The sequence below is a fragment of the Centropristis striata genome, chromosome 12 (assembly GCF_030273125.1).
Source record: "Centropristis striata isolate RG_2023a ecotype Rhode Island chromosome 12, C.striata_1.0, whole genome shotgun sequence".
NCBI lineage: Eukaryota > Metazoa > Chordata > Actinopteri > Perciformes > Serranidae > Centropristis > Centropristis striata.
Genome location: NC_081528.1, coordinates 1002770 through 1028125, shown reverse-complemented (window position 1 = coordinate 1028125; position 25356 = coordinate 1002770). Strand labels below are relative to the sequence as shown.

The following is a 25356-nucleotide window of genomic DNA, read 5'->3' as shown; positions in this document are numbered from 1 at the left end:
TGTTTTAAAAGCATTTTCTACTCCAAAACGTGCTCGTTTCAAGTATTTCTGGCTTATTTTTCAAGCCACAATTGCTCAAAATAATTATATTTGGATTTATTTGAAGACATCATTGGACCAGAAGCTCCCGATGGACACGCCTCCTTCCTGTCTCACAGTGGTTCAAACTGACCTGAGACCTGTTCAGCCCCCCCCTGCCCCCCCTCCTCTGTGACCTCTGACCTCCACGTGGCGCCGAGCTGTGACACGTTTCCTGTCGGGCGTCTCGCTGCTGATTAAAGTTCCACGTCGAACATGAAAATGACTCGATGAAGAAGTTTTCCTTCCGCTGCAGTGAAGGATTCTGGGAGATGACGGGAAGGATTTCTTGCTGCTGTCGTGGCGTTTCAGGGGGCGGGGCCTGTAGCGTTCAGGGCGGCGGGGGAGGAGGGGGGGTTAGGGGCGGGGCCAGGGGGGGGTCTGATGGAGAATCCTCCTCACATGGGGGGCACGATGAGACCGGCCATAGCTGAGAGAAAACACAAACACACAAACATTCAGAAAACAGGAAGATCCGACAGTTTGCAGACGATCAACATCTCTCTATGAACGATGAGACTGTTTATACAGGATAAATAAAGAATAAAACTTTGATCTGATCAGCTGATTCTGATGATTTCTGAGCCTGAACCACCGTAGGGTGGCCCTGAGAGCTGCTACTTCAGAAAACACAAGCAAACTGAGAAAACATCTTCATCAATCTGACAACAAGAGCAGCATTTAGAAAACAAAGACCACAACACAATAGAAGTGTTTCCAGAGGACACTAATAAAGTGATGCAAGTGATGATATTATCATGTTATTTCAAAATATTATGATAATTTCACGTTATAACGACCATAGTCTGCTAACGTTAGCAGCCGATCATAGCCTGCTAACATTAACAAGCAATCGATAGCATGCTAACATTAGCAGCCAATCATGGTGTGCTAAGGTTAGTTGCCGATCATAGCGTGCTAACGTTAGCGGCCGATCGATAGCATGCTAACGTTAGCGGCCGATCATGACGTGTTAATGTTAGTGGCCGATCACAACATGCTAAGTTAGCGGCCGAACGTGAATCATTCATTTATTTGATTTGTTTAACTGCAATGTGATAGATACGGGCTAGCGGGCTAACACTAGCGGGCTAACGCTATATATCACGTTATAACAAGAAAATATAATTATCTTGAAATAACGTGATAATATCAAGCGTGTCCAGACGTGTGCATCACTTTTAAGTGTCCTCTGGAAACACTTCTGTTGTGTTGTGGTCTTTGCAGCTCGTTTTCTAAATGCTGCTTTTGTTGTCAAATTGCTGAAGATGTTTTCTCAGTTTGCTTGTGTTTTGTGTATTTGCATGTGTTTTCTTAAGTTACATTTTTTGAAAATGGTAAAAAATCGCCAGGTGATGTTTGTAAATGATTTACAGTCCAAAACACAAATTTATTCAATTAAATATTGTTTAAAATTCAGAGAAGCATCAAAATCTCACATTCCCGCAGCATAAAAATGATGCTATATGATATATGTCTTTTTTTTCTGTATGTATAATATATGGAATATATTAGTAATGTTGCATTAAAAATGATATTTAGATGATAAATAGCGGATGCAGAACCCATGAGTTTACATGAGTTTACTATAAAAATGAAGATTTTTCCAGTTTATCATTTCAAACAGGTGTTTTTCTATTAGTTTGTGCTGAAACAGGTTCAATTATTAGACGTTTTTCAGGGCCTCAAATAATGATTATCGTCCAAAACACAAACTTATTCAGTTTATTATCATTAAAAAGTCAGAGAAGCATCAAAATCTTACATTCCCGCAGCATAAAACCAGATATTTGTATTTTTGTTTAAAAAAATGATAATTAGATGATAAATAACGGTTGCAGGACTCAGAGATGACAGTTTAGATTTTATATATTTTGCCAGAAAGTTATGGATCAACTTTGTTCCCATGTGACAGATAATTAATCATTAACAGAAACATTTCTGAGGACTGTTGGCTGCTTTTTAATGTATTTTACATGAGTTTACTATAAAAAATAGTCGTTTTTTTTTCCAGTTTATCATTTAAAACAGGTGTTTTTTCATTAGTTTGTGTTGAAACAGGTTCAATTATTAGAACATTTTTCATCCTCATGCAAATAATGATTATTTTCATGATCAATTAATCTGCTAATTGTTTTCTTGATGAATTGATTTGTCAATTAAATTGTTTGAAAATGTGAAAATCGCCCTGAACTCAAGGTTTATAGATGATTTACAGTCCAAAACACAAACTTATTCAGTTAATTATCATTAAAAAGTCAGAGAAGCATCAAAATATCACATTCTCTCAGCATAAAAAACAGAAAATATTTGTATCTTTTGCTTTAAAAATGATAACTATGTGATAATTATATGATAATTAGATGATAAATAGCGGTTGCAGGACCCATTGATGACAGTTTATATGTTATATATTTTGCCAGAAAGTTATGGATCAACTTTGTTCCCATGTGACAGATAATTAATATTACAGTGGCGTCTGTCCGTCTGCCGGCCCGAGGAGGACGGGGGAGGACGGGGAGGAGGTGCTGAGGAGGAGGAGGTGGGGGGGGGATGCTCACCCTGGAGGTTGCTGCCATTGGTGGTGGTGCAGGTGGGGGGCGGGGAGGTCTGTGGCCGCACGACGGGGGCGAAGGCGCTCTTCTGTTTGACTGCAGAAACCATATGGACAGGAGAGAATGAATAAGGGCCTATGGGAGCAGAGAAGGAGAGAGGAGGAGGAGGTGAGGAAGACGAGGAGGAGCAGGAGCAGGAGGTGGTGGCGGAGACGAGGAGCAGGCAGATGGACAGGTGAGGAGGTGAGTGATGGATGGTGGATGAGTCATGCAGGGGGGGGGGGGGGGATGGGGGGAGGGGGCGGGGCCTCTGCAGGAACTAAAACATGCTCCGATACACAAAGTTGATCCATAACTTGAGAGGCTTTTATTTTGAAAAAACCAACCTGATCCAACCTGAGAGCAGCAGCAGCTTCATCCACACACACTGCCAGGGGTGTGTGTGTGTGTGTGTGTGTGTGTGTGTGTGTGTGTGTGTGTGTGTGTGTGTGTTAATAACCCATCACCTCAGTCACTTTGTGTCTAAAAACATTTATTTGTTCTATAACTTCTGAATTCTGATTAAAGAAACAAACCGACATGACCTGACCTCCTCCTCCTCCTCTCTCTCTCCCTCTCTTTCTCTCCTCCTCCTCCTGTTCTCTTCTCTTGTGGGGTTAGCTTAGCATAGCATAAACGCTGGAAACAAAGGGAAACTGCTAGCCTGGCTCTGTCCACTTTTGTGTCTTTATTGCAATTAAAGATTTATAAAACTTTTTTTTTTCATTCAAAAGCAAAACTTTAATAAAGGCTTTAATTATAGTGAAATATAATAGTAGTATTAATATTATAAATATTACTATTCATAATATAATATAATAACACAAATTATTTTTTTACTTAATTGCATTGAGTTGAAAGTTTAGCACCAAAAACTTTTAGTTTTAAATGAGTAATAAAGAAACAAACTGATTCATTTTAACTTTTATCTTAAAATAATTATTAGGAAGTTCTCAAATATTATTATTAATAATTTTATTGTTATTATTGTTTTCTCCATGATTATACAAATTCAGTTCAATATTCAGTTATCTCGGAGAACAAAATAATTCCATTTCATAGTCTAAAAACTACAAACTGTTGCTTTTACTTTTTATTTTTGGACAACAAACTAAAAAATAAATATCTCTGGAGCTGTGAGAGCCATGCTAACAGTTTCCCTTTGTTCCCAGTGATTATGCTAAGCTAAGCTAACCCACCCTGAACACAGACTGAGAGCTGAGGAGGAGGAGGAGAAGGAAGAGGAGGAGGAAGAGGAGGAGAAGAGGAGGAGGAGGTGGTGAGGAGGTGTGGGCGTGTTTCTTTCAGAGCTCCAGAGTTTATGAACCTCAGTGAGTCTGTAAATGATTCAAGGACGCGTTTTTAGAGAATGGAAGTGTAAAATGAAACGGGGGAATGTAAATGTGATTTATCGCCCGGTGCCAGCGACTATCAGCCAGTCCTGGATCGCTGCTCCTTCCTCCTCCTCACCTCCTCCTCCTCTCCTTCTCTCTCTCTTTTTATTTCTCCAGCTGATTTTAATGGATTCGGCCCAAAGCGTGAATGCATGAAGGATGTTAGTGGAGTTAGTGGAGGAGGAGGACGGACAGGGGGACAGTACGAGGAGGAGGAGGAGGAGGAGGAGGAGGAGGAGGAGGAGGAGGTGAACAATGCGTGGCGGTGTTGGGTGGACACACACACACTGACACACAGTTATAGAGGGTGAGAGCTGCTGTAGCTCAGCCAGCCAGCTCCTTTTGTTGGTTCTTGGGGGAGCAGCATCACCTGGCACCAGGTTTGTTTGAGCTCGCCTCCTTCTAAACGAGCCTCGCTGAGACTCGCCGAGCGCTTTGATAGCGCAGCCAGAAACAACGGAGCGGCTCCCCGCGGGCGCGCTCACACTGCACCGGGCGCCAAAACACACCTGAGCCTTCCAAGCAGCAGCAGCAGCAGCAGCAGGAAGAGCGGCGGCGGCGGCGGCGGAGGCTGGACTCCAGGCGTCCTCATCAGAGGAAAGTTTTAGACTGAAACTACTGAAGCACCAACTCTCTCCTCCTCCTCCTCCTCCTGCTGGAGGAGACGCTTCGCTCTTATTCACTCACATTATTCTGAGCGCCGCAGCAACTGCTAACACCTGCAATAACCGCCCGGCGCCAAGACACCGACACGCCGAGAAACAACCAACTTTCAAACCCTCTCGGTGCACTGATTTACACTTCAACTCCTTTTAATGCCCAGTTTTCACCTGAAAACAAGTAACAACAACTTGATACTTCAAACCTTTTCTTCAAACCTTTTCGATCTTCTTCAGTTGACACTTCAGCTGCTTTTATCATTCATACTTTAGCATGTAAAAACAACTGATACTTCCAAACCCTTTCGGTGCACTGATTTACACTTCAACTGCTCTATCATTTATACTTTAGCCTGTAAAAACAATTGATATTGACACTTCGAATCCTTTTAATGCCCAGTTTTCACCTGAAACATCCTCAAAATACAGCGATGAGCAAACAACTGACACATCCACTGCTTTAATAGTTAACGCATCAAGGCTGACACTTGAAATAACACGTCAACTCCTTTCAATGTTCACACATCAACTTAAATTGTTTCAATTAACACATAAACTGCTTTAATAAGTAAAAACAATAATTCCAAACCCTCTCGGTGCACTGATTTACACTTCAACTCCTTTTAAAGCTCAGTTTTCACCTGAAAAGTCCTCAAAATGCAGCAATGACCAAACAACTGACACATCCACTGCTTTAACCATTTACACTTCAAGGCTGACACTTGAAATAACACCCACACTTCGACTCCTTTCAATGTTCATACATCAATTATTTATTTATTATTTAACTGACACTTCAAACCCCCAAATTGTTTCATTGACACATAAACTGCTTTCATAAGTAAAAACAACTGATACTTCCAAAACTTTTCGGTGCACTGATTTATACTTCAACTCCTTTCATCATTTATACTTTAGCATGTTAAAACAACAGATACTTCCAAACCTTTTGGGGCTTTTATTGACACTTGAACTCCTTTTAATGCCCAGTTTTCACCTGAAATGTCCCCAAAATGCACCAAACAACTGACACATCCACTGCTTTAATAGTTAGCGCATCAAGGCTGACACTTGAAATAACACGTCAACTCCTTTCAATGTTCACACATCAGCTGATATTTTTTAACTGACACTTCGATTCCTTTTAATGCTCACCTGAAAAGTTCTGAAAATGCAGCGATGACCAAACAACTGACACATCCACTGCTTTAAAAGATGATATAACAGCTCAACTCCTTTCAACGTTCACACAACAACTGATATTTTTTAACTGACACTTTAACTCCTTTTAATGCCCAGTTGTCACCTGAAACATCCTCAAAATGCAGTGATGACCAAACAACTGACACATCCACTTCTTTAATAGTTTACGCATCAAGGCTGACACTTGAAATAACACGTCAACTCCTTTCAACGTTCACACATCAACTGATATTTTTCACCTGACTCTTTAACTCCTTTTAATGCCCAGTTGTCACCTGAAACATCCTCAAAATGCAGCAATGACCAAACAACTGACACATCCACTGCTTTAACCGTTTACACCTCAAGGCTGACACTTCAAATAACACACACACTTCAACTCCTTTCAATGTCCATACATCAATTGATATTATTCAAAGTGACACTTCGATTCCTTCAGTTTCGACACTTTCCCGACCCAATAACCTACATTTTGAAGCATCGTTTGGATGTTTTTCTTCGCTAAATGTGTCTTGTAGCGAAGTGTTTTTTTCTCTAAAATGATAAACAGTGAAGTGTGTTTGAGGCTCCCGCTCTCTCAGGTGGATTAGGTTTCTGTTTTTTTTTAAAGAGTTTTTTAAATGTTTGACTCACTTGCGTAAGCGGAGTTGGTGGAGCCGTTGAGGAAGCTGGGGGAGCCGGGGACGCCCAGGTTGGTCATGCCGGCGCCGTAGCCGTTCATGGTGGACGTGATGGTGTTGTAGTTGGACTGCTGAGGGGTCGAGGTCGGCACGTAGCCGCGCGGAGACACGCTGTTCGAGTTACGGGAGTAACCTGAGGAGGAGGAGGAGGAGGAGGAGGAGGAGGAGGAGGAGGAGGAGGAAGAGGAGGAGGAGGAGGAGGAGGAGGAGGAGGAGGAGGAGGAGACACGACACAAGTCAGACAGGAACACTCGGCTACGACACGGATGTGATATATCAAAACTAGAACATTCCCTCTGGGTAAATAGTGAAAGGGCCACGGGGGCTACTGCCGGTGTGTGTACACTATGATGAGATTCTTCAGAGATTTTCAAACAGTTAGTAGTAATAAATACTAGCAAATTAGTACTACTACTAAATTAATACAAGGAGCACACCTACAACAAGCATTCCTTTACAAGTATTTATTTATACAGCAACCTATGACCTTTAACCTCAACATGTGTGTGTGTGTGTGTGTGTGTGTGTGTGTGTGTGTGTGAAACGTGTATTTGGGAGGAGTGTGCACGCTTACACGCGCATGTGTGTGTGTATCTGTAACTGTAATCACATCAAAGCATCAAAGCGTTGCGGTCGACCAATCAGAGCAGAGCAATCAACAGAATTAACTGCCACCAACTGCCAATAATCTGGAACCGTGACAGCAGCCAGAGGTGGACAGACTGGAATTTCTGGCCTTGAACAGAAAGCATTTTTGGCAAATCCATAATACCTATCATTGATCCGACTGATTTTTGTCTCTGTGCCCAAATCTGTTCAGTAAACATGTCTGTAACATGTCTTTGATGTTGTTATGTAAACAAACAGTGTGTGACACGTGGTTGAAAACGAGATATCAAGCAGTCTCGGTACACTGACTTGCACTTCAACTGCTTTTATCATTTGTAGTTTAGCATGTAGAAACAACTGATATTTCCAGGTTAAATTAAAAGTATTTTCCCTCCTCCAGGCTGACTCCCTGAGCAGGAGGAGGAGGAGAGAAGGAGGAGATCGAAAAAATATAAAAAAACATTACAATAAAAATAAAGTAAATTATAATAATATTAAAAAGTAAAATAAAACATAGATGATATGTAGATAAAACAGGCAATTCAAGTTTTTCTGCTAATTTTTTCTCCAAAATCTGTTCAGAAAAAACAACAATGTGCCGTTCCTCTCAGAGTTGGAGAACATGTTGTTGACGTTATCATGTAAACAAACAAACATGCCTTATTGTGTCAGATCTGCTGATGATTTCCAGGTGAAACTAAAAGTGTTTCCCCTCCTCCTGACTGACTCCCTGAGCTCAGACTCTCAGGTTCTCCTCCGGACTGACTCCCTGAGCTCAGACTCTCAGGTTCTCCTCCTGACTGACTCCCTGAGCTCAGACTCTCAGGTTCTCCTCCTGACTGACTCTCTGAGCTCAGACTCTCAGGTTCTCCTCCTGACTGATCCCTGAGCTCAGACTCTCAGGTTCTCCTCCTGACTGACTCCCTGAGCTCAGACTCTCAGGTTCTCCTCCTGCTGGCCTCCTGCTGACCTCCTCAGTTTCTGATCACAACTGAACACAAGTGACACGTCTCCAGGTCTGGCTGTGACCTCATCGGTGACATCATCACGCCGGCTCCCTGCAGGCGCTCTGCCCTTCATCTCTCACCTCGCTGCTTTACCTCCCCCCACCTCCTCCTCCTCCTCCTCCTCCCGTTGATTGACCCTCATCCAAGATGCATTGAATACCAATGTTCCCCGCAGCTCTCAGCGTGACCTCTGACCCCCCTGGAGAGGCTCCCGGGTTCCCAGCGACCTCGGGGGCCGAGCTCAGCGAGGAGAGCCCGCCGAGCGCCAAGTAGCACATCACAACCTCCTCCCCCCCACCTCCTCCTCCTCCTCTCCTCCCCCCTCCTCCACTTTTCCCGCTTCCTGGTCCGGGCCAACGCAATTCCCAGCAGGAGCGGCTGATGGAGCGCTGCCCGGGGAGCGAGGAGGGAGCGGCGATGGGAAACACATGTCGGAGAGAAGGAGGCGTTCAGGGAGCGTCACCACTCTCTCTCTCTAACCCTAACCCTCTCTCTCTCTTTTCTCTCTCTCTCCTCTCTCTCTTTTCTCTCTCTCTCTCTCTTTTCTCTCTCCCTCTCTCTCTCTCTAACCCTAACCCTCTCACTCTCTCCCTCTTTTCTCTCTCTCTCTCTCCCTCTCCTCTCTCTCTTTTCTCTCTCTCTCTTTTCTCCCTCTCTCTCTCTCTTTTCTCTCTCTCTCTCTCTTTTCTCTCTCCCTCTCTCTCTCTCTAACCCTAACCCTCTCACTCTCTCCCTCTTTTCTCTCTCTCTCTCTCCCTCTCCTCTCTCTCTTTTCTCTCTCTCTCTTTTCTCCCTCTCTCTCTCTCTTTTCTCTCTCTCCCCCCCTCTCTCTCTCTCTCTCTCCCTCTCTCTTCTCTCGCTCTCTCTCTTTTCTCTCTCTCTCTCTCTCTCTCTCTTTTCTCTCTCTCTCTCTCTCTCTAACCCTAACCCTCTCTCTCTCTCTCTCTCTTTTCTCTCTCCCTCTCTCTCTCTCTCTCTCTCTCTCTCTCTCTCTTTTCTCTCTCTCCCTCTCTCTCTCTCTCTCTCTCTCTCTGAATGTGAGGATTGTTCTTGTAGTGTTTAGTGTTTGTGTTTGTGTCGTCGTGGTCGTCGGCGTGCGCGGCAGCGTGGGAACCGCATCACTTCCTGCGACCTCACACTCACGACTCAAACGGAAACATGTGTTCTGCAAAAACGAGGAGGTTTTTTTGTTTTTTTGTTTAATTCTTTGGATAATGTTTGTTTCACTGAGTCAACTGTCACAATGTGCTGCAGGTGTTTAAACTCAGACTGAATCATTCACACACTGTAAAAAACATCTGTAAAAAATACAGTACAAATGTAAACAACTTTACGGAACAACTTGTACATTTTACTGGTATCCAGTGCACAATAAATAATAACTGAATGTTAATTTACTGGTATTCAATGCACAATAAGCAAAATCTGCATGTAAATTTTGCATAAATAATGAGTATAAAAGCAGCATTATCCTGTTAAATTAGCAGTAAAGGACGCTATAATCTGCAACTTTAAAATGTTTTTTTTTTAAATTACTGCAGTTTTAGGATGTAAAATGTACAAGTTGTTCTATAAAGATGTTGACATGTTCTGTATTTTTTACGGAAATATTCTGGTCAGTTTTTTTCTTTAAAAACAACGGGACACTTTTTTTTTACAGTGCAGCAGAGATGAAAATGTTTGTTTCTGCAAAATAACAGAATGCTTTATTATGTTTGAATAATCTGCAGCTTCACTTTAATGTCTTTAAGCTTGTTGCACAGAATGTTTTATTTTCTTTCTGTTTTTAAGAACTATAAGGAAACATGTATGTTTTGAGAGTAAACGATAAAACGATGTAAACCTGATTTTAGGTTTTATTAATAAAAATATCTTGAAGAAAAGTTTTTAAATGTTTCCCTCAGGAACCTGTTATGCAGCTCCTGAATGCACCACGAAGTGCTTATTATGTTTTAATCACCTACAGTGAAAAGGAAGCAAAACTTGTTGCACAGGATCTTGTTTTATTTTCTTTCTGTTTTTAAGATCTATAAAGAAGCAAGTATGTTTTGAGAGTAATTAAAGGTATTTTCTGAGGATTTTCTTCTTGATTTTAGGTTGTATTCATAAAAATGTCTTGAGTTATGAGCTGCAGGCGTTTTAACTGTGAAGAAAAGTTTTAAAATGTGGCCCACAGGAACCTTTTATGCAGCTCCTGAATGCACCACGAAGTGCTTATTATGTTTTAATCACCTACAGTCTGTTTCTAACACTTCATGTCACTTTCTTGTTTTTTAAACTTTTGTTTTTGAAATCTTAACTTTGAAAAGGAAGCAAAACTTGCTTCCAAGATGCTTTATTTCCTTCTGCATTTCCTTATTATTCTGATTTCAAGAACTATAAAGAAACATGTTTGTTTTGAGAGTAATTAAAGTTTTTTTCTGAGGATAAAAGACGCTGTAAACTTGATTTTAGGTTGAATAATAAAAATGTCTTGAAGAAAAGTTTTAAAATGTTTCCCTCAGGAACCTTGTTGGACAGAATGTTTTAGTTTCTTTCTGCTTTTAAGAACTATAAAGAAACATGTATGTTTTGAGAGTAATTAAAGGTTTTTTCTGAGGATAAAAGACAAGGTAAACTTTTAGTTTTTAGGTTGAATAATAAAAATGTCTTGAGTTATGAGCTGCAGGAAAAAAAGTTTTAAAACGTGGCCCTCAGGAACCTTTAATGCAGCTCCTGAATGCACCACGAAGTGCTTATTATGTTTTAATCACCTACAGTCTGTTACTAACACTTCACTTCACCTTGTTGCACAGGATTATTTTCTTTCTTTGAAACCTTTAATTACTCTTAAACACGTTATAGATGTTTCTTTATGATTATTTTTGTATATTCAGAATAATATAAATGAAGTATCCGGTGTAACAAGTTTTGCTCTCTATTAAAATATTAAAATTCAGAAACAGAAGCTTAACAAACATTAAAGTGAAGCTGCAGATGATTAAAACATAATAATGCATTTCGTTGTTTTGCAGAAATAAAAGGTTCCTGCTGAGGGCCACATTTTGCAACTTTTCTTCAAAGTTCATAACTCAAGACATTTATATTTTACAACCTAAAGTAATGCTTATTTATGCAAGTTATGCAGCTCCTGAATGCACCACGAAGTGCTTATTGTGTTTTAATAATCTACAGTCTGTTTCTGACACTTCCTCCAGACTTCTAAACTTTTTTTAAAGGAGTCAAAACTTGTTGGACAAAACATTTTCTTTTCTTTCTGCTTTTCTTGAATATTCTGTATTTTATTTATGTAGGAGAAGAATCATAAAGAAAACATGTTTAACGTGTGTTTAAGAGTAATTAAAGGTTTTTTTCTGAGGATAAAAGGCGATTTATAAATAAAGATGTTTGAGTTACGAGCTGACTCATAATTATAAGACACAAAGTGGAACTTCAGAGGAACGTCCCGATTATTATTTTCCTTCTTCTCTTGAAGAGCTGCTGCTCGTCCTGTGAGCCTGTTTTTTCTGCTCTGTGGTCAAACAGTCCGTAGGAGTTCTCATAAAATATAATTGATGTTTGTTCCGAACTTGAGCCGCAAGAAGTGAAGCGAATCAGAACGTTCTGTCACAATCACTGTTTGTTCCTGTTTGTTCTCTGGTTCACAGCAGCAGATTAAATGTCACATTTATTCTCAGGATTCTCTCTAAAGAACGGACACGTGACGAATATTCACTGAGAATACAGTGTTTACACAGAGCTGAGAGGAGAGGACAGGAGAGGCTGGAAACATGACAACACTTCAATATGTACTCTATGTGGACTTTTTTTGTAATTTCACGTCTTGTTTTGGTACTTTTGAGTCTTTGTTTTTGGTCATTTCTGGAAATATTGTGTCTTTTTTGGAAATGTACGTCTTTGTTTGGTAATTTTGTGTCTGTTTTGGTCATTTTGGGAATTTTTGTGTCTTTTTTTGTAATTTTAAGTCTTGATTTTCTTATTTCATGTCTTTTTTGGGAATGTGTGTCTTTTTGGTAATTTTGTAACTTGTTTTGGTAATTTTTGTTGGATTAGGGTTCAGGTTTAATTATATTAATTATATATATATATATATATATATATATATATATATAATAAAAATAAATGAATAAAAATAATTGTAACAAAAATATTTAAACATTTTAAAGATAATAATAACAACACAATAAAAATCTTCCTACATGACTGAAACGTCTTCAACTGAAGAACGCAAAAAAATATAGTGAAGCTCGAGAAAAAAGCTGAAAAATAAACAAATAAATATTATATATATATATGTATAATATTCTGTTTCTTGTTTCTGCAATAAATAAAGCAGGGAGTTAATGTGGAGGATTTTCCTTCACAGCCTCAGATCAGATAAACCTGAAGAGAGTCAGAGTGTAACATCAGAATAAGATAGAACCTGGAGTGTGTGTGAGTGTGTGTGTGTGTGTGTGTGTGTGTGTGTGTGTGTGTGTGTGTGTGTGAGGCCGAGCTGCTGTGAATTAGCGCCGTAAATTACTCGTCCCGTCCTCCTGATAAGGCCTGGGCTCGGGAGCCGCCGTTTTTATTAATGTTTTAATCACGGCGGGTAATTGCGAGGGGCACAAAGAGGCGCTTCACCGCGGCGGCGAGCAGCGGGGAGGACGGGGCGGTCAGGGCCTCGCCGTAATGTTTCCGGAGAGCTGCACCGCGCACATAAACTACCGAGTTATGAATCTGTGGCGCTGCTGCAGCTCGTTTCCCATGACCTCATCACGGATTCCTGAAAGGTGTTCACGCCGCAACGATGGGGAAAACAGACGGCGTGAAAGAGGGGGGGGGGGGTTATATACATGTTTCAGACTCCCTGACCTCTCCTCTCTGATCTGTGTAAAAACACATTATATACATGTTTCAGACTCCCTGACCTCTCCTCTCTGATCTGTGTAAAAACACATTATCTACATGTTTCAGACTCCCTGACCTCTCCTCTCTGATCTGTGTAAAAACACATTATATACATGTTTCAGACTCCCTGACCTCTCCTCTCTGACCTGTGTAAAAACACATTATATACATGTTTCAGACTCCCTGACCTCTCCTCTCTGATCTGTGTAAAAACACATTATATACATGTTTCAGACTCCCTGACCTCTCCTCTCTGACCTGTGTAAAAACACATTATATACATGTTTCAGACTCCCTGACCTCTCCTCTCTGATCTGTGTAAAAACACATTATATACATGTTTCAGACTCCCTGACCTCTCCTCTCTGATCTGTTTCAGAATCTCCTAAAAAATAAGTCCCCATAAAAAAAAAAATCACTTTTCCCTTCAATTTGTTAAAAATGAAACATTATGTTTGTTTCTGTACAGCAGAAAGTAAAGAATCACTTCAGAGAGAAGAAGAGAACAGAACAGATGAAACCAGGACCAGAACCAGAACCAGGACTAGAACCAGGAACAGAACCAGGACTCGAACCAGGACCAGAAACAGGACCAGAACCAGGACCAGGACTAGAACCAGGACCAGATTCTCTCTCAGAAAGAAACAAAGAAGCTTCGAGGAGATTAAAAAGAAACCTTGATGCAGAAAACTAATGCTGTGTGTGTGTGTGTGTGTGTGTGTGTGTGTGTGTGTGTACTTTATGACAAACATCTTTAATTTTGTTAACGCTGACGTCGACACTTTTCAAACTGCAGACTCTGCTGGTCCCTTCTGAACTCTCCTCGACTTTACTGGACTGGACTCTACTGGACCCTGTTAGAGTCTCTATCTGGTTCTACTGCAGGAAACTGGACTCTTGGTGGATCTACTGGACTCTACTGGACTCAAACAACCTCTACTGGACTCTATTAGACCATACAGACTCTACTGATGTCCACTGGACTCTAATGAACTCTTCTGGATCCAATGGGACTCTACTGGACTTTAAAGGGCTCAAATGAAGTCTACTGGACTCTAATGAACTCTATGGTTCTACTGGTCTCTCCTAATGAAGCCTCCTGAAGTCTACTACACTACGAGGAGGTCTACTGGTCTCTACTGGACTCTACTGGACTCTACCAGGGTCTTGTGAACTATTTTTATTCAGATGAAGTCAAATTAATTTAGCTAAACTCTCCTGGACTCTACTGATGCCTGCTTGACTCTTCTGGTCTTTACTGGTCTCGACTTGACTCTGGACTCTCCTGAAGTCTATTAACCTATGATGAGGTCTACTGGCCCCCTTTGGACTCTACTGGTCCGTCCTGGAGCCTCCTTGACTCTACCAAACTCTGCCAGAGTCTTGAAATATTTTTATGAAGTCAAATAAATTTAGCTAAACTCTCCTGGACTCTGTGGTTCTACTGGTCTTTCCTGGACTCTACTGAAACCTGTCTCGACTGGACTCTGGACTCTCCTGGACTCTCCTGAAGCCTGCTTGAGGAACTCCAGTAGAGTCCAGATCCCCCTGGCTCTAGACCGGTTGGTGTTGTGGTCTGGTCTGAGGGTCCAGGTTCCTCTGAGGGTCCTGGACCTTCTGACCCCCCTGTGTGGTGTTGAGGTCTCACCCTGGTCGGCCTGCGAGGCCTCGGAGATGTTGACGGCGAGCTGGCTGCTGAAGGAGTTGACCCCCATCATGCCTGAGTGCGCGGCGGAGCCGGTGAGGGACGGCAGCTGGTTGTGGCTGCGAGGAACGCTGTAGAGCGCCTCGGTGAGGTCGGCCGCCCGCTTCAGGATGATCTCCTGCACAACACACACGTTATATACATTATTATATATAGACAGACCTGACCTCTCCTCTCTGATCTGTGTAAAATACATTATATACATGTTTACAGTCTCTCCTGACCTCTCCTCTCTGATCTGTGTAAAATACATTATATACATGTTTCAGCCTGACCTCTCCTCTCCGATCTGTGTAAAATACATTATAGACATTATTATATATAGACAGACCTGACCTCTCCTCTCTGATCTGTGTAAAATACATTATAGACATTATTATATATAGACAGACCTGACCTCTCCTCTCTGATCTGTGTAAAAATACATTATATACATGTTTCAGCCTGACCTCTCTCTATTCTTTTATTATTATTCATTTTAGACCATCTTCACAAAATGAAATAAAACAATAAAAAAAAAGAAGTCACAAATTAGTTCCATATATTAGATTATTATTATAATTATTTTTTTACGAAAATTTGGATACATTTAAATATATATATATAATTTTAATATGTTTGGATTTCTTTAAAAAAATATTATTTATTATTTAAAATAATAATAATTACCATAAAAATTAAGAAAAATGTCAAAATTAGCTCCAGGAATATTTCTTTAGTATCTGACATTTTAGTCTTTCTTTACAGAAGCAACCAGAGAAGACGTGATGTCATTCAGAGGTCAAAGGTCAGCGGAGGACTCACCTGGTTGTTGTGCGGCATCCCATAAAGAGCCTCGACGAGGTCGGCTGCTCGCTTCAACAGAACCTCCTGCAGGACACAAACACACAAACACACAAACAAACAAACACACTGTTAGTTTACACAAATATCTCAAACCACAAATATATTTAATTCACCACAAAACATTATTTAAATAAAACACAAACAAACCAAATATTCACATTAAAAAGCTGAAACCTGACACATGTTGGCTTTATTTTTATTCTATTATCAGAATATTGTATAAATAATAAATAATAAAGTAAATATAAATATTGTATAATACAATATAATATAATATAATACTGTGAAACTAATAAATAATGAAGTCAATAAAGAAATAATAATATAGAAACAAATATAAATAATAGTTTCATTTGATTTAATTTTTTGATTTAATTGTTTTGGATTAATTTAAAATTCATAAAAACTCAAATCTGACCAATGAGAACACTCAAAAACCAATTGTGTTTTGCTAATATTTAAAACAAACAATTTTTTATTTTTTTCATGTCTAATTTTCAGGCAACAAACAAATAAATAAACATAAATATATTAATATAAATGTATAAACTCGTCCCGAAGCCTCAAAAGCTGCAGAGCAAAAATAGGCGGGAAAACCGACCAATCAGAGCGGCTCGGTCAGAGTTCAACCCATGACATCATCAGAGCCATCGGAGCCAAGATGGCCGCCGCAGGACACCAGTTACAGAGTAAAGTGTTTTTGATGCCGCGGGGCAGGAAACCAGAGAAGAAGAACCAGCAGGAGGCCATTAACACTGAGACACACACACACACACACACACACACACACACACACACACACACAGACACACAGACACACACACACACAGACACACACACTCTCGCCCCGGGCTGTTTTCCCATCAGCCCACAGGAGAGGAAGCGTCCAATCTGAGCGCGGCGCAGCGGGTCGCCACGGCGATGACTGTTAATAACAATAACAGGACTGATAAATGGATAAACACACACACACACACACACACACAGGAGGAGGTGTGAGAGGAGGAAGAGGAAAAAGAAAAAAAGGGGAGAAGGGAAGAAAAATATGACAAACAGGAGGAGAGGAAGGAAACAAGGAAAGGAAATAAGGAAAGAGGGAAAGGAAGAAAGCGAAGGGAAGGAATTTAGAAAAGAGGGAAAGAAAATGAATCTTTCTCTCTCTGGTGACAGTTCAGGTTATAAGAATAAAACGTTAACGTGCAGTCAGGTGCACCTGAATGCACCATGAAGTCCCTGTCGGCGCTCACACACTTTACCGTATGTTACAGTGTAGAGGAGCAACAGATTTTAAAGATAAAAACCTGCTCACTTTCCTCCAGCTGCTGTTAGTTCAGCTCAATGAATATGTTGAAACAACAATGAAAATGTTTCTGTTCGTATCATAAAATAACATTACACCAAACCACTCACTGAGAAGGAAAGACAGAGTGAGGAAGTTAGGAAAGCTACAAAAAAAGGAAAGGAAAGGAAAGAAAAAGAGGAGTGGAAAGTGGAGGAAAAATGGTAAGAAAGGAAATGAAAAAAAGAAAAGAAAAGATAGTGAGGAAAATATGGAAGAGAAAGAAAGGAAATAAGAAAAAAGAGGAGAGGAAGGAAGGAACAGAAAGGGAAGTAAAAGAAAAGGAGAACAGAAAGGAGGGAAGGAAGGAAGGTAGGAAAGAAAGGAGGAAGGAAGGAAGGAAGGAAGGAAAGAAGAAAGGGAGGAAGGAAGGAAGGAAGGAAAAGAAAGGATCAAAGAGGAGGAAAAGGAAGCGACAGAAAGGAAAAGAAAGAATTAAAAAGGAGGAAAAGGAAGCGATAAAAAGGAAAAGAAAGGATTAAAAGGAGGAAAAGGAAGCGATAAAAAGGAAAAGAAAGGATCAAAAGGAGGAAAAGGAAGCGATCAAAAGGAAAAGACAAAAGAACAATGGAGGATATAAAGTGAGGACAGAACACAGAGTAAACAGGCTCCAGGAGTGTGAAGGAAGGTGTGTGTTTTCACACCGCAGCCTCAGGTGAAAACACACACACACACACACACACACACATACACACACACACACACACACACACAGAGAGAGCTGGGGAGGATCAGCTGATGAGGAGGAGGAGGAGGTGATGAAGAGGAGGTGTGAGTCCCTGAGGAGCAGCAGTGGGGAGGTGGAGGCCTCTGCTGGAGCTCCCCGAGGTATTACACACAGTACTACTGTAATACTGTAATACTATACAATAATACTATATACTATAATACTACACATACTGGAGCTCCCCGAGGTATTACACACAGTACTACTGTAATACTGTAATACTATACTATAATACTATACACTATAATACTACAAATACTGGAGCTCCCCAAGGTATTACACACAGTCCTACTGTAATACTGTAATACTATACAATAATACTATATACTATAATACTACACATACTGGAGCTCCCCGAGGTATTACACACAGTACTACTGTAATACTGTAATACTATACTATAATACTATACACTATAATACTACAAATACTGGAGCTCCCCAAGGTATTACACACAGTACTACTGTAATACTGTAATACTATACAATAATACTATATACTATAATACTACACATACTGGAGCTCCCCGAGGTATTACACACAGTACTACTGTAATACTGTAATACTATACTATAATACTATACACTATAATACTACAAATACTGGAGCTCCCCAAGGTATTACACACAGTACTACTGTAATACTGTAATACTATACAATAATACTATATACTATAATACTACACATACTGGAGCTCCCCGAGGTATTACACACAGTACTACTGTAATACTGTAATACTATACAATAATACTATATACTATAATACTACACATACTGGAGCTCCCCGAGGTATTACACACAGTACTACTGTAATACTGTAATACTATACTATAATACTATATACTATAATACTACAAATACTGGAGCTCCCCAAGGTATTACACACAGTACTACTGATACTACTGCAATATTATTCTATAATAATATATACTGTAATACAACAAGTACTGGAGCTCCACGAGGTATTACACACAGTACTACTGTAATACTACTGTAATACTATATACTGTAATATTATATAATACTGGAGCTCCCCGAGGTATTACACACAGTAAACACAGTATTACTGATACTGCTGACACTATACTATAATACTATATACTATAACGCTAATAATACTACTGATATATTATACTATAATACTATATACTGTAATATTATATAATACTACTGATACTACTGTAATAATACTGTAATACTGCTGATACTACTGATACTATACTATAATACTATATACTGCAATACTACTGATACTACTGTAATACTACTGATACTGCAGTAATACTATGGATACTGTAATACTACTGATACTACTGTAATAATAGTGTAATACTGCTGATACTGCAGTAACTCACAGTATTTGTGTGTAACTTGTCTGAATCTTGTTTCTTCTGGATCTATTTTAACTTCTTGTCGTCTCCAGTGACTCACAGCTTTAACCACATTGTTTCTGTCTCAGCCAATCAGAGCGCAGCCTCACTGCTGGCAGCCACACACACACACACACACACACACACACACACACACACACACACACACACACACACACACACACACAGTCGGAGCTCTCATTTCCCACGACAGACGATGACCTCGAAGGAGGCGATCCAACACAGAAACAGAAACAACATCCAGAGAAAAACTGATCACCAGAGAAACTAAACACACTGTAAAAATACTAAATACTGGAAAATAACAGCAGAAATAATGTTGGATAGAATAATAATAACAACTACTAAAATCAAATAATAATAAAACTGTATAATACAAAAAAAACACTGTAAAAATAGGATCATAAAAGACCTGTATAAGAAAATAATAAAAAGTCTGTAAAATTAAAATAATAAAGACTGTAATAGAAAAGAATTAAATACTGTCAAATAAAGATAATAATAAGATGAAGAAGATAAGATAATAAAATAAAAAACTGTGTTCTTAAATAAAATATGATCAAATAAAATACTTAAAAGGCTGTTAAATTAAAATAATAAACAATTAAATACTGTCAAATAAAACGTAAAAAAAGATAAGATACAATATGAGATAATAGTAAAATAATAAACTGTGATAAGAAAATGAGAAAATGTGAAAAAATAAAATACTTTAAAGACGGTAAAAAAACATTAAGAACACTAAATAATAAAATACTAAACAGGCTGTAAAATAAAAAAAATCCCTGAAAATTATAATAAAACAAAAATAAAATAACACTGTCACATTAAATGATACAAAAAACCTGTAAAATAAAATAAAATCCCTGAAATAAAACAAGTAGAACCCTGTGAAATAAAATGATAAGATCAAAACATCATATCTGTAATAAAAAAATAAAAATAAAAACACTGACGAGAACTGTTAGCGTAGCTTAGCACAAAGACTGGAAGCGGATGGAAACTGTTAGCGTCGTTCTGATTTCCATGTTGGTGTTTGTTTAACTTTGACTGTCCAGAAGGTGAATCTGTGTGTGTGACATCATCTGGACTCCTGAGAGAGTGTGTGTGTGAGTGTGTGTGTGTCTTTGTGTGTGTGTGTGTGTGAGTGTGTGTGTGTGTGTGTGTGTGTGTGTTCAGTGAATGAATGGCCTCCTGTCAATCAAACCCCCCAGGAGCATCCCTCTCTATTGTCGGACAATCTGTCAGCCTCAGACTGCCAACAGTGTGTGTGTGTGTGTGTGTGTGTGTGTGTGTTCAGTTTGTATGTTTGCTCTCCTCTCTGTCCCATTATTTCCTTTCTATTCTTCTTTTCTTGGCTCACACACTTTACCGTACATTACAGTGTAGAAGAGCAACAGAGTTTTAAGAAAAAAAAAAAAAAACTGCTCCAGGTTTTTATTTACTGCCATCCACGTCAGGTGACAGTTCAGGTGATAAAAGTAAAACGTTAACATGCAGTCAGGTGCACCTGAATGCACCATGAAGTCCCTGTCGGCGCTCACAAACTTTACCATACATTACAGTGTAGAGGAGCAACAGATTTTACAGAAGAAAACCTGCTCAGATTTTCCTCCTCTTTCTGAGTGTAAATTGTTGTTTGATAGAATTGGTACAACATTTACCATAATGCACCTGAATGCACCATGAAGTCCCTGTCTGCGCTCATACACTTTACTCTACATTACAGTGTAGAGGAGCAACAGATTTTAAAGAAAAAAAACCTGCTCAGACTTTCCTCCTCTCTCTCTTTCTCTGTTCAGGTGATGAGAATAAAACGTTAACATGCAGTCAGGTGCACCTGAATGCACCATGAAGTCCCTGTCGGCGCTCATGCACTTTACCGTACATTACAGAGTAGAGGAGCAAAATATTTTAAACGAACCTGCTTTGACTTTCAGCTGCTGTTAATCACATTAATTCTGTTTGTATCATAAAATAACGTTATTCTCATAAATCTGTGGTAAATGTGCCAATTTCTCCCTTTCTTCTTCACTTTTATTTTCCTATATTTCCTTTCATTTATTTACCCTTTCCTCATATTGTTCCTTTCCTTGCTCTCCTTTATTTCTGTCATTTATTTTCTTATTTCCTTTGTCCAGTTAATGTTTCTTTCTTTCTTTCTTTTCTTTTTCCTCTCCTCTTACTACATTTTCTCCTTCCTTTTCTTAACTCTCCTTTCTTCCCTTTCCTTCTTATCTCTACTTGTTCCCTTTGTTTCTTTTATCTAATCATCTTTCTTTCTTTCCTTCCTTTTCTACTTGTAAATCCCTCTTTCTGTTCTTTTTATCCACCCTCCCTCTATTTTCTGTCTCTCCTTCCCTCCTCGTATCCTTCCTTTCCTTGCCTCCTTTCCTTGCTCTCTTCTTTCTTTAATTACTTTTCTTTCCTTCATTTTCACTCGAGTTCGTCTCCTTTTATTCTCTAAACTAAAACCCCAAAATCAGCAGGTGAAAGGACGTGTGTGTGTGTGTGTGAGGCTGCCAGTGTGTGTTTGGTTGTGTACCTCTGTGTGTGTGTGTGTGTGTGTGTGTGTGTGTTCCTCCTCTGGCTTCATTAATCTCCATTAGAAAACAGAAGTTAGTTAATGTCTCCTTCGCTCGGCTGCAGCAGCGAGACGCCACGAGGCAGCAGCTGCCCGTCACACACACACACACACACACACACACACACACACACACACTAATGCAGAAACACACACCTGAAAAAAATACAGCTCACAAACACTGAAGCCTCACACACACAAAAGACTTTAGCTGTTTTGTGTTTGTGTGTTACAACACTGTGTGCGTGTGTGTGTGTGTGTGTGTGTGTGTGTGTGTGTGTGTGTGTGTGTGTGTGTGTGTGTCCTCCTTCTATTTTCATTAGGTCCTGACAGACACAACAGCCTTCTCAAGTTAATGACGCCTCCGAGGCCTCGCTGCTGGAGCGCCGCTGCTGCTCAGCGGGTGTGTGTTAGTGTGTGTGTGTGTGTGTGTGTGTGTGTGTGTTAGTGTGTGTGTGTGTGTTAGTGTTTGTGTGTGTGTGTGTGTGTGTGTGTACTTGTTGGTTTGGCTGCTCTGATCTGATCTGTGATTTTGTGTTTTTGGCTCTTGAACGACTTCACACCACAGAAGAAGAACAGCTGATCAATCAATAAGAGTCAATGAGCTGATCGAGTTCTGATCGATCAAACAGGACAAATAAACACCTGTCAACCTGATCAGGTCACATACAGACACAAGTCAGGGACTAGGAGACAGACTAGGAGACTAGGACTCCACATCACGGACTAGGAGACAGACTAGGAGACTAGGACTCCACATCACGGACTAGGAGACAGACTAGGAGACTAGGACTCCACATCACAGACTAGGAGACAGACTAGGAGACTAGGACTCCACATCACGGACTAGGAGACAGACTAGGAGACTAGGACTCCACATCAGGGACTAGGAGACAGACTAGGAGACAGACTAGGAGACAGACTAGGAGACAGACTTATATGAGATAGGCCGACACAAAGTGGTCTGACGAGTCCACAATTAATTTACAAATTCAGAAGCAATGAGACAGAGTCAGGGACTAGGACACCAGTCTGACTAGGAGACAGCCTGAGGGACTAGGAGATACATTCAGGCACTAGGAGAAAGAGATAGGGACTAGGAGACCAGGCTCATCTCAGATGGAAGTAGTCTGACAAGTTCACATCTCAGAAACAAACGAAGTCAGAGACTAGGAGACAGAGTCAGAGACTAGGAGACAGACTCAGAGACTAGGAGACAGACTCAGAGACTAGGAGACAAAGGGACTAGGAGACAGAGGGACTAGGAGACTAGGAGACAGACTCAGAGACTAGGAGACAGAGTCAGAGACTAGGAGACAAAGGGACTAGGAGACAGAGGGACTAGGAGACTAGGAGACAGACTCAGAGACTAGGAGACAGAGGGACTAGGAGCCAGAGGGACTAGGAGACTAGGAGACAGACTCAGAGACTAGGAGACAGAGGGACTAGGAGCCAGAGGGACTAGGAGACTAGGAGACAGACTCAGAGACTAGGAGACAGAGGGACTAGGAGCCAGAGGGACTAGGAGACTAGGAGCCAGAGTGGAGCATCAGATCCAGTTTCAGCTCTAGTCTTGTTATCTGTCAGAGACTCTAATTGCCTCCACATCCACTTCACACCACACACACACACACACACACACACACACACACACACACACACACACACACACACACACACACACACACGCGGCGCCATTGGATTCCTGTCAGCTGATTGGTCCTCAGAGCTGAAAGGATCCAGATCAATAACAGTAATGCACTGAAGCAGTTATCATCATCATCTCTTATCACTGACACACACCTCCTGGAGGAGCAGCAGGAGGAGGAGGAGGAGGAGGAGGAGGAGAGGAGAGAGAGGAGGAGGAGGAGGAGAACTTGAAGTACTGACAGTAAAAATGTTATAATGTAAATAATGTATAATATATATAATGCTATCATATTTGATGATTTTATAAAATAATATTCATGCAGAATTAATTTGTTTCATGTATTTTAACTCTTTGTATCCTTTTAAAGATCTAAAAAAAACAGACTTGGGGATTTAAAATTATTTAAAAAAATATATAAACTGATGAAAAACCTAAAAACGTTCATAATGAATAAATAATAAAACACAAAACAACCTGAAAATATATTTTAAATGAAAACAATATAGTTTGTGTCCTAGAAAACTGAAAAATTAAGCAACTAAATATGTATTATGACAGAAATAAATTATCATTAGTTATATTATTCATATATAGAAACTGATGAAAGGTCTTAAAACCATTAAAATAAAAATAATAAAATAATAATAATAATAAATGATGACCTATAAAAACACCCATCAAAAGTAAAGAAAGAAGAAGAAATTAGGTCCCAAAAAATGTTTAAAACACAAAGAAATAAAAACTTAAGTACCTAAAAGTGTTTTAAAAAATCTATAAATTATTTTAAGACAAAAAAGTAGAATATTTATATATAATATATACATATCAATGAAAGACACTTATGTAATTTAAAATATATAATATATATTTATATTTGTTGTCCTGTGAGGAAACACAGAAACTTTATCAGCTGTTTTCTGTCTTTTTATTGGTGCGCTGGCCCTTTAAGATGGAGCAGCGTCTCCATAGCAACAGAAAACAAACAGACTGTAATCTGATTGGCTCGTCGACCGATTTAAAGTTCACGCTGGGTCAAAGATTAACGACTTCCTGTGAGAATATTCAGGAAATTAAAACACATTCCTGCACGTTGGAGGAATTAATTTAAAATCTCCGTCAGATGAAAAATCATTTAATACGAGAAAAATAAATTCATCATGTGTGAACACCAGCTGGGGCCGTAACTTTATTATTATTATTATTTTAATATTTCTTCAGAGACTTGTTAAAGGAGGCGCAGCATCAGAATATAATTTAATTCATAAATCAACTCGCAAATAAATAGTTTTATCTCTGAGCCGTTAAACCTGACAGCACGTTTATTAAAAAAAATAAAAAATATTTTAAAAATTGGCTCACAGAGACAAAACAAACTGAGACAAAAAACAAAACAAATATCTAAAAAATGTATTATTAAACTAGCATTTTATTTATCAGTTTTTTTATTATCTCGTTTTTTATTTTATTATTATTAATTTAATGTTATTCTTGTTATTTTATTTTTATCTAGTTTTTATTCCAGCTTTCAATTTTTATTTCATACATATTTTTTTTACTTAATTGTAATATTTTACTAATAGTAATATAATTATTAATTCATACATTCATTTTTTTATATAGCTTTAAAATATTAAATTGTATTTTTATCATATCGTTTTTTATTGTGTTATTATTGATTTAATTTTATTCTAGTTATTTCATTTTTACCTGTTTCATCTAGTTTCTATTCCAGATTTTATATTTTATTTCATACACATTTTTCATTTTATTTTATTATTAATAATAATAATAATAATAATAATTAATAAATAACAATATTAATTCATTTTTTTTTATATATATAGCTTTACCTAAATTCAATTGTAATGTTCATTATTTCATTTATTTCAACTCTACTTAATTTTATGTTTTATATTTGTGCACTAGTCTCAAACTGTTATAGTTTTTTTTTGTCTTTTCCAAAATATAAAATATGAATTACTATTTATTTGTCAGTCAT

The 25356-nt window shown here is 39.1% G+C and overlaps 1 protein-coding gene across 2 annotated transcripts in view; it reads right to left on the bottom strand.

Annotated features, from left to right (window-relative positions):
• Nucleotides 1-476: 476 nt before the first annotated feature.
• The window catches only part of LOC131982369 (transcription factor COE3-like), a 184599-nt gene continuing 159719 nt past the window's right edge, over nt 477-25356 (bottom strand). Inside the window, exons 11-16 of one of the 2 annotated variants that reach the window (XM_059346996.1) lie at nt 15624-15689; nt 14763-14937; nt 6562-6741; nt 5154-5168; nt 2640-2819; nt 477-508 (exon numbers count right to left, since the gene is read on the bottom strand). In XM_059346996.1, coding sequence (XP_059202979.1) covers nt 477-508; nt 2640-2819; nt 5154-5168; nt 6562-6741; nt 14763-14937; nt 15624-15689 — 648 coding nt within the window. The remainder of the gene's footprint in view (nt 509-2639; nt 2820-5153; nt 5169-6561; nt 6742-14762; nt 14938-15623; nt 15690-25356) is intronic. The other variant, XM_059346995.1, reaches the window with a different exon arrangement.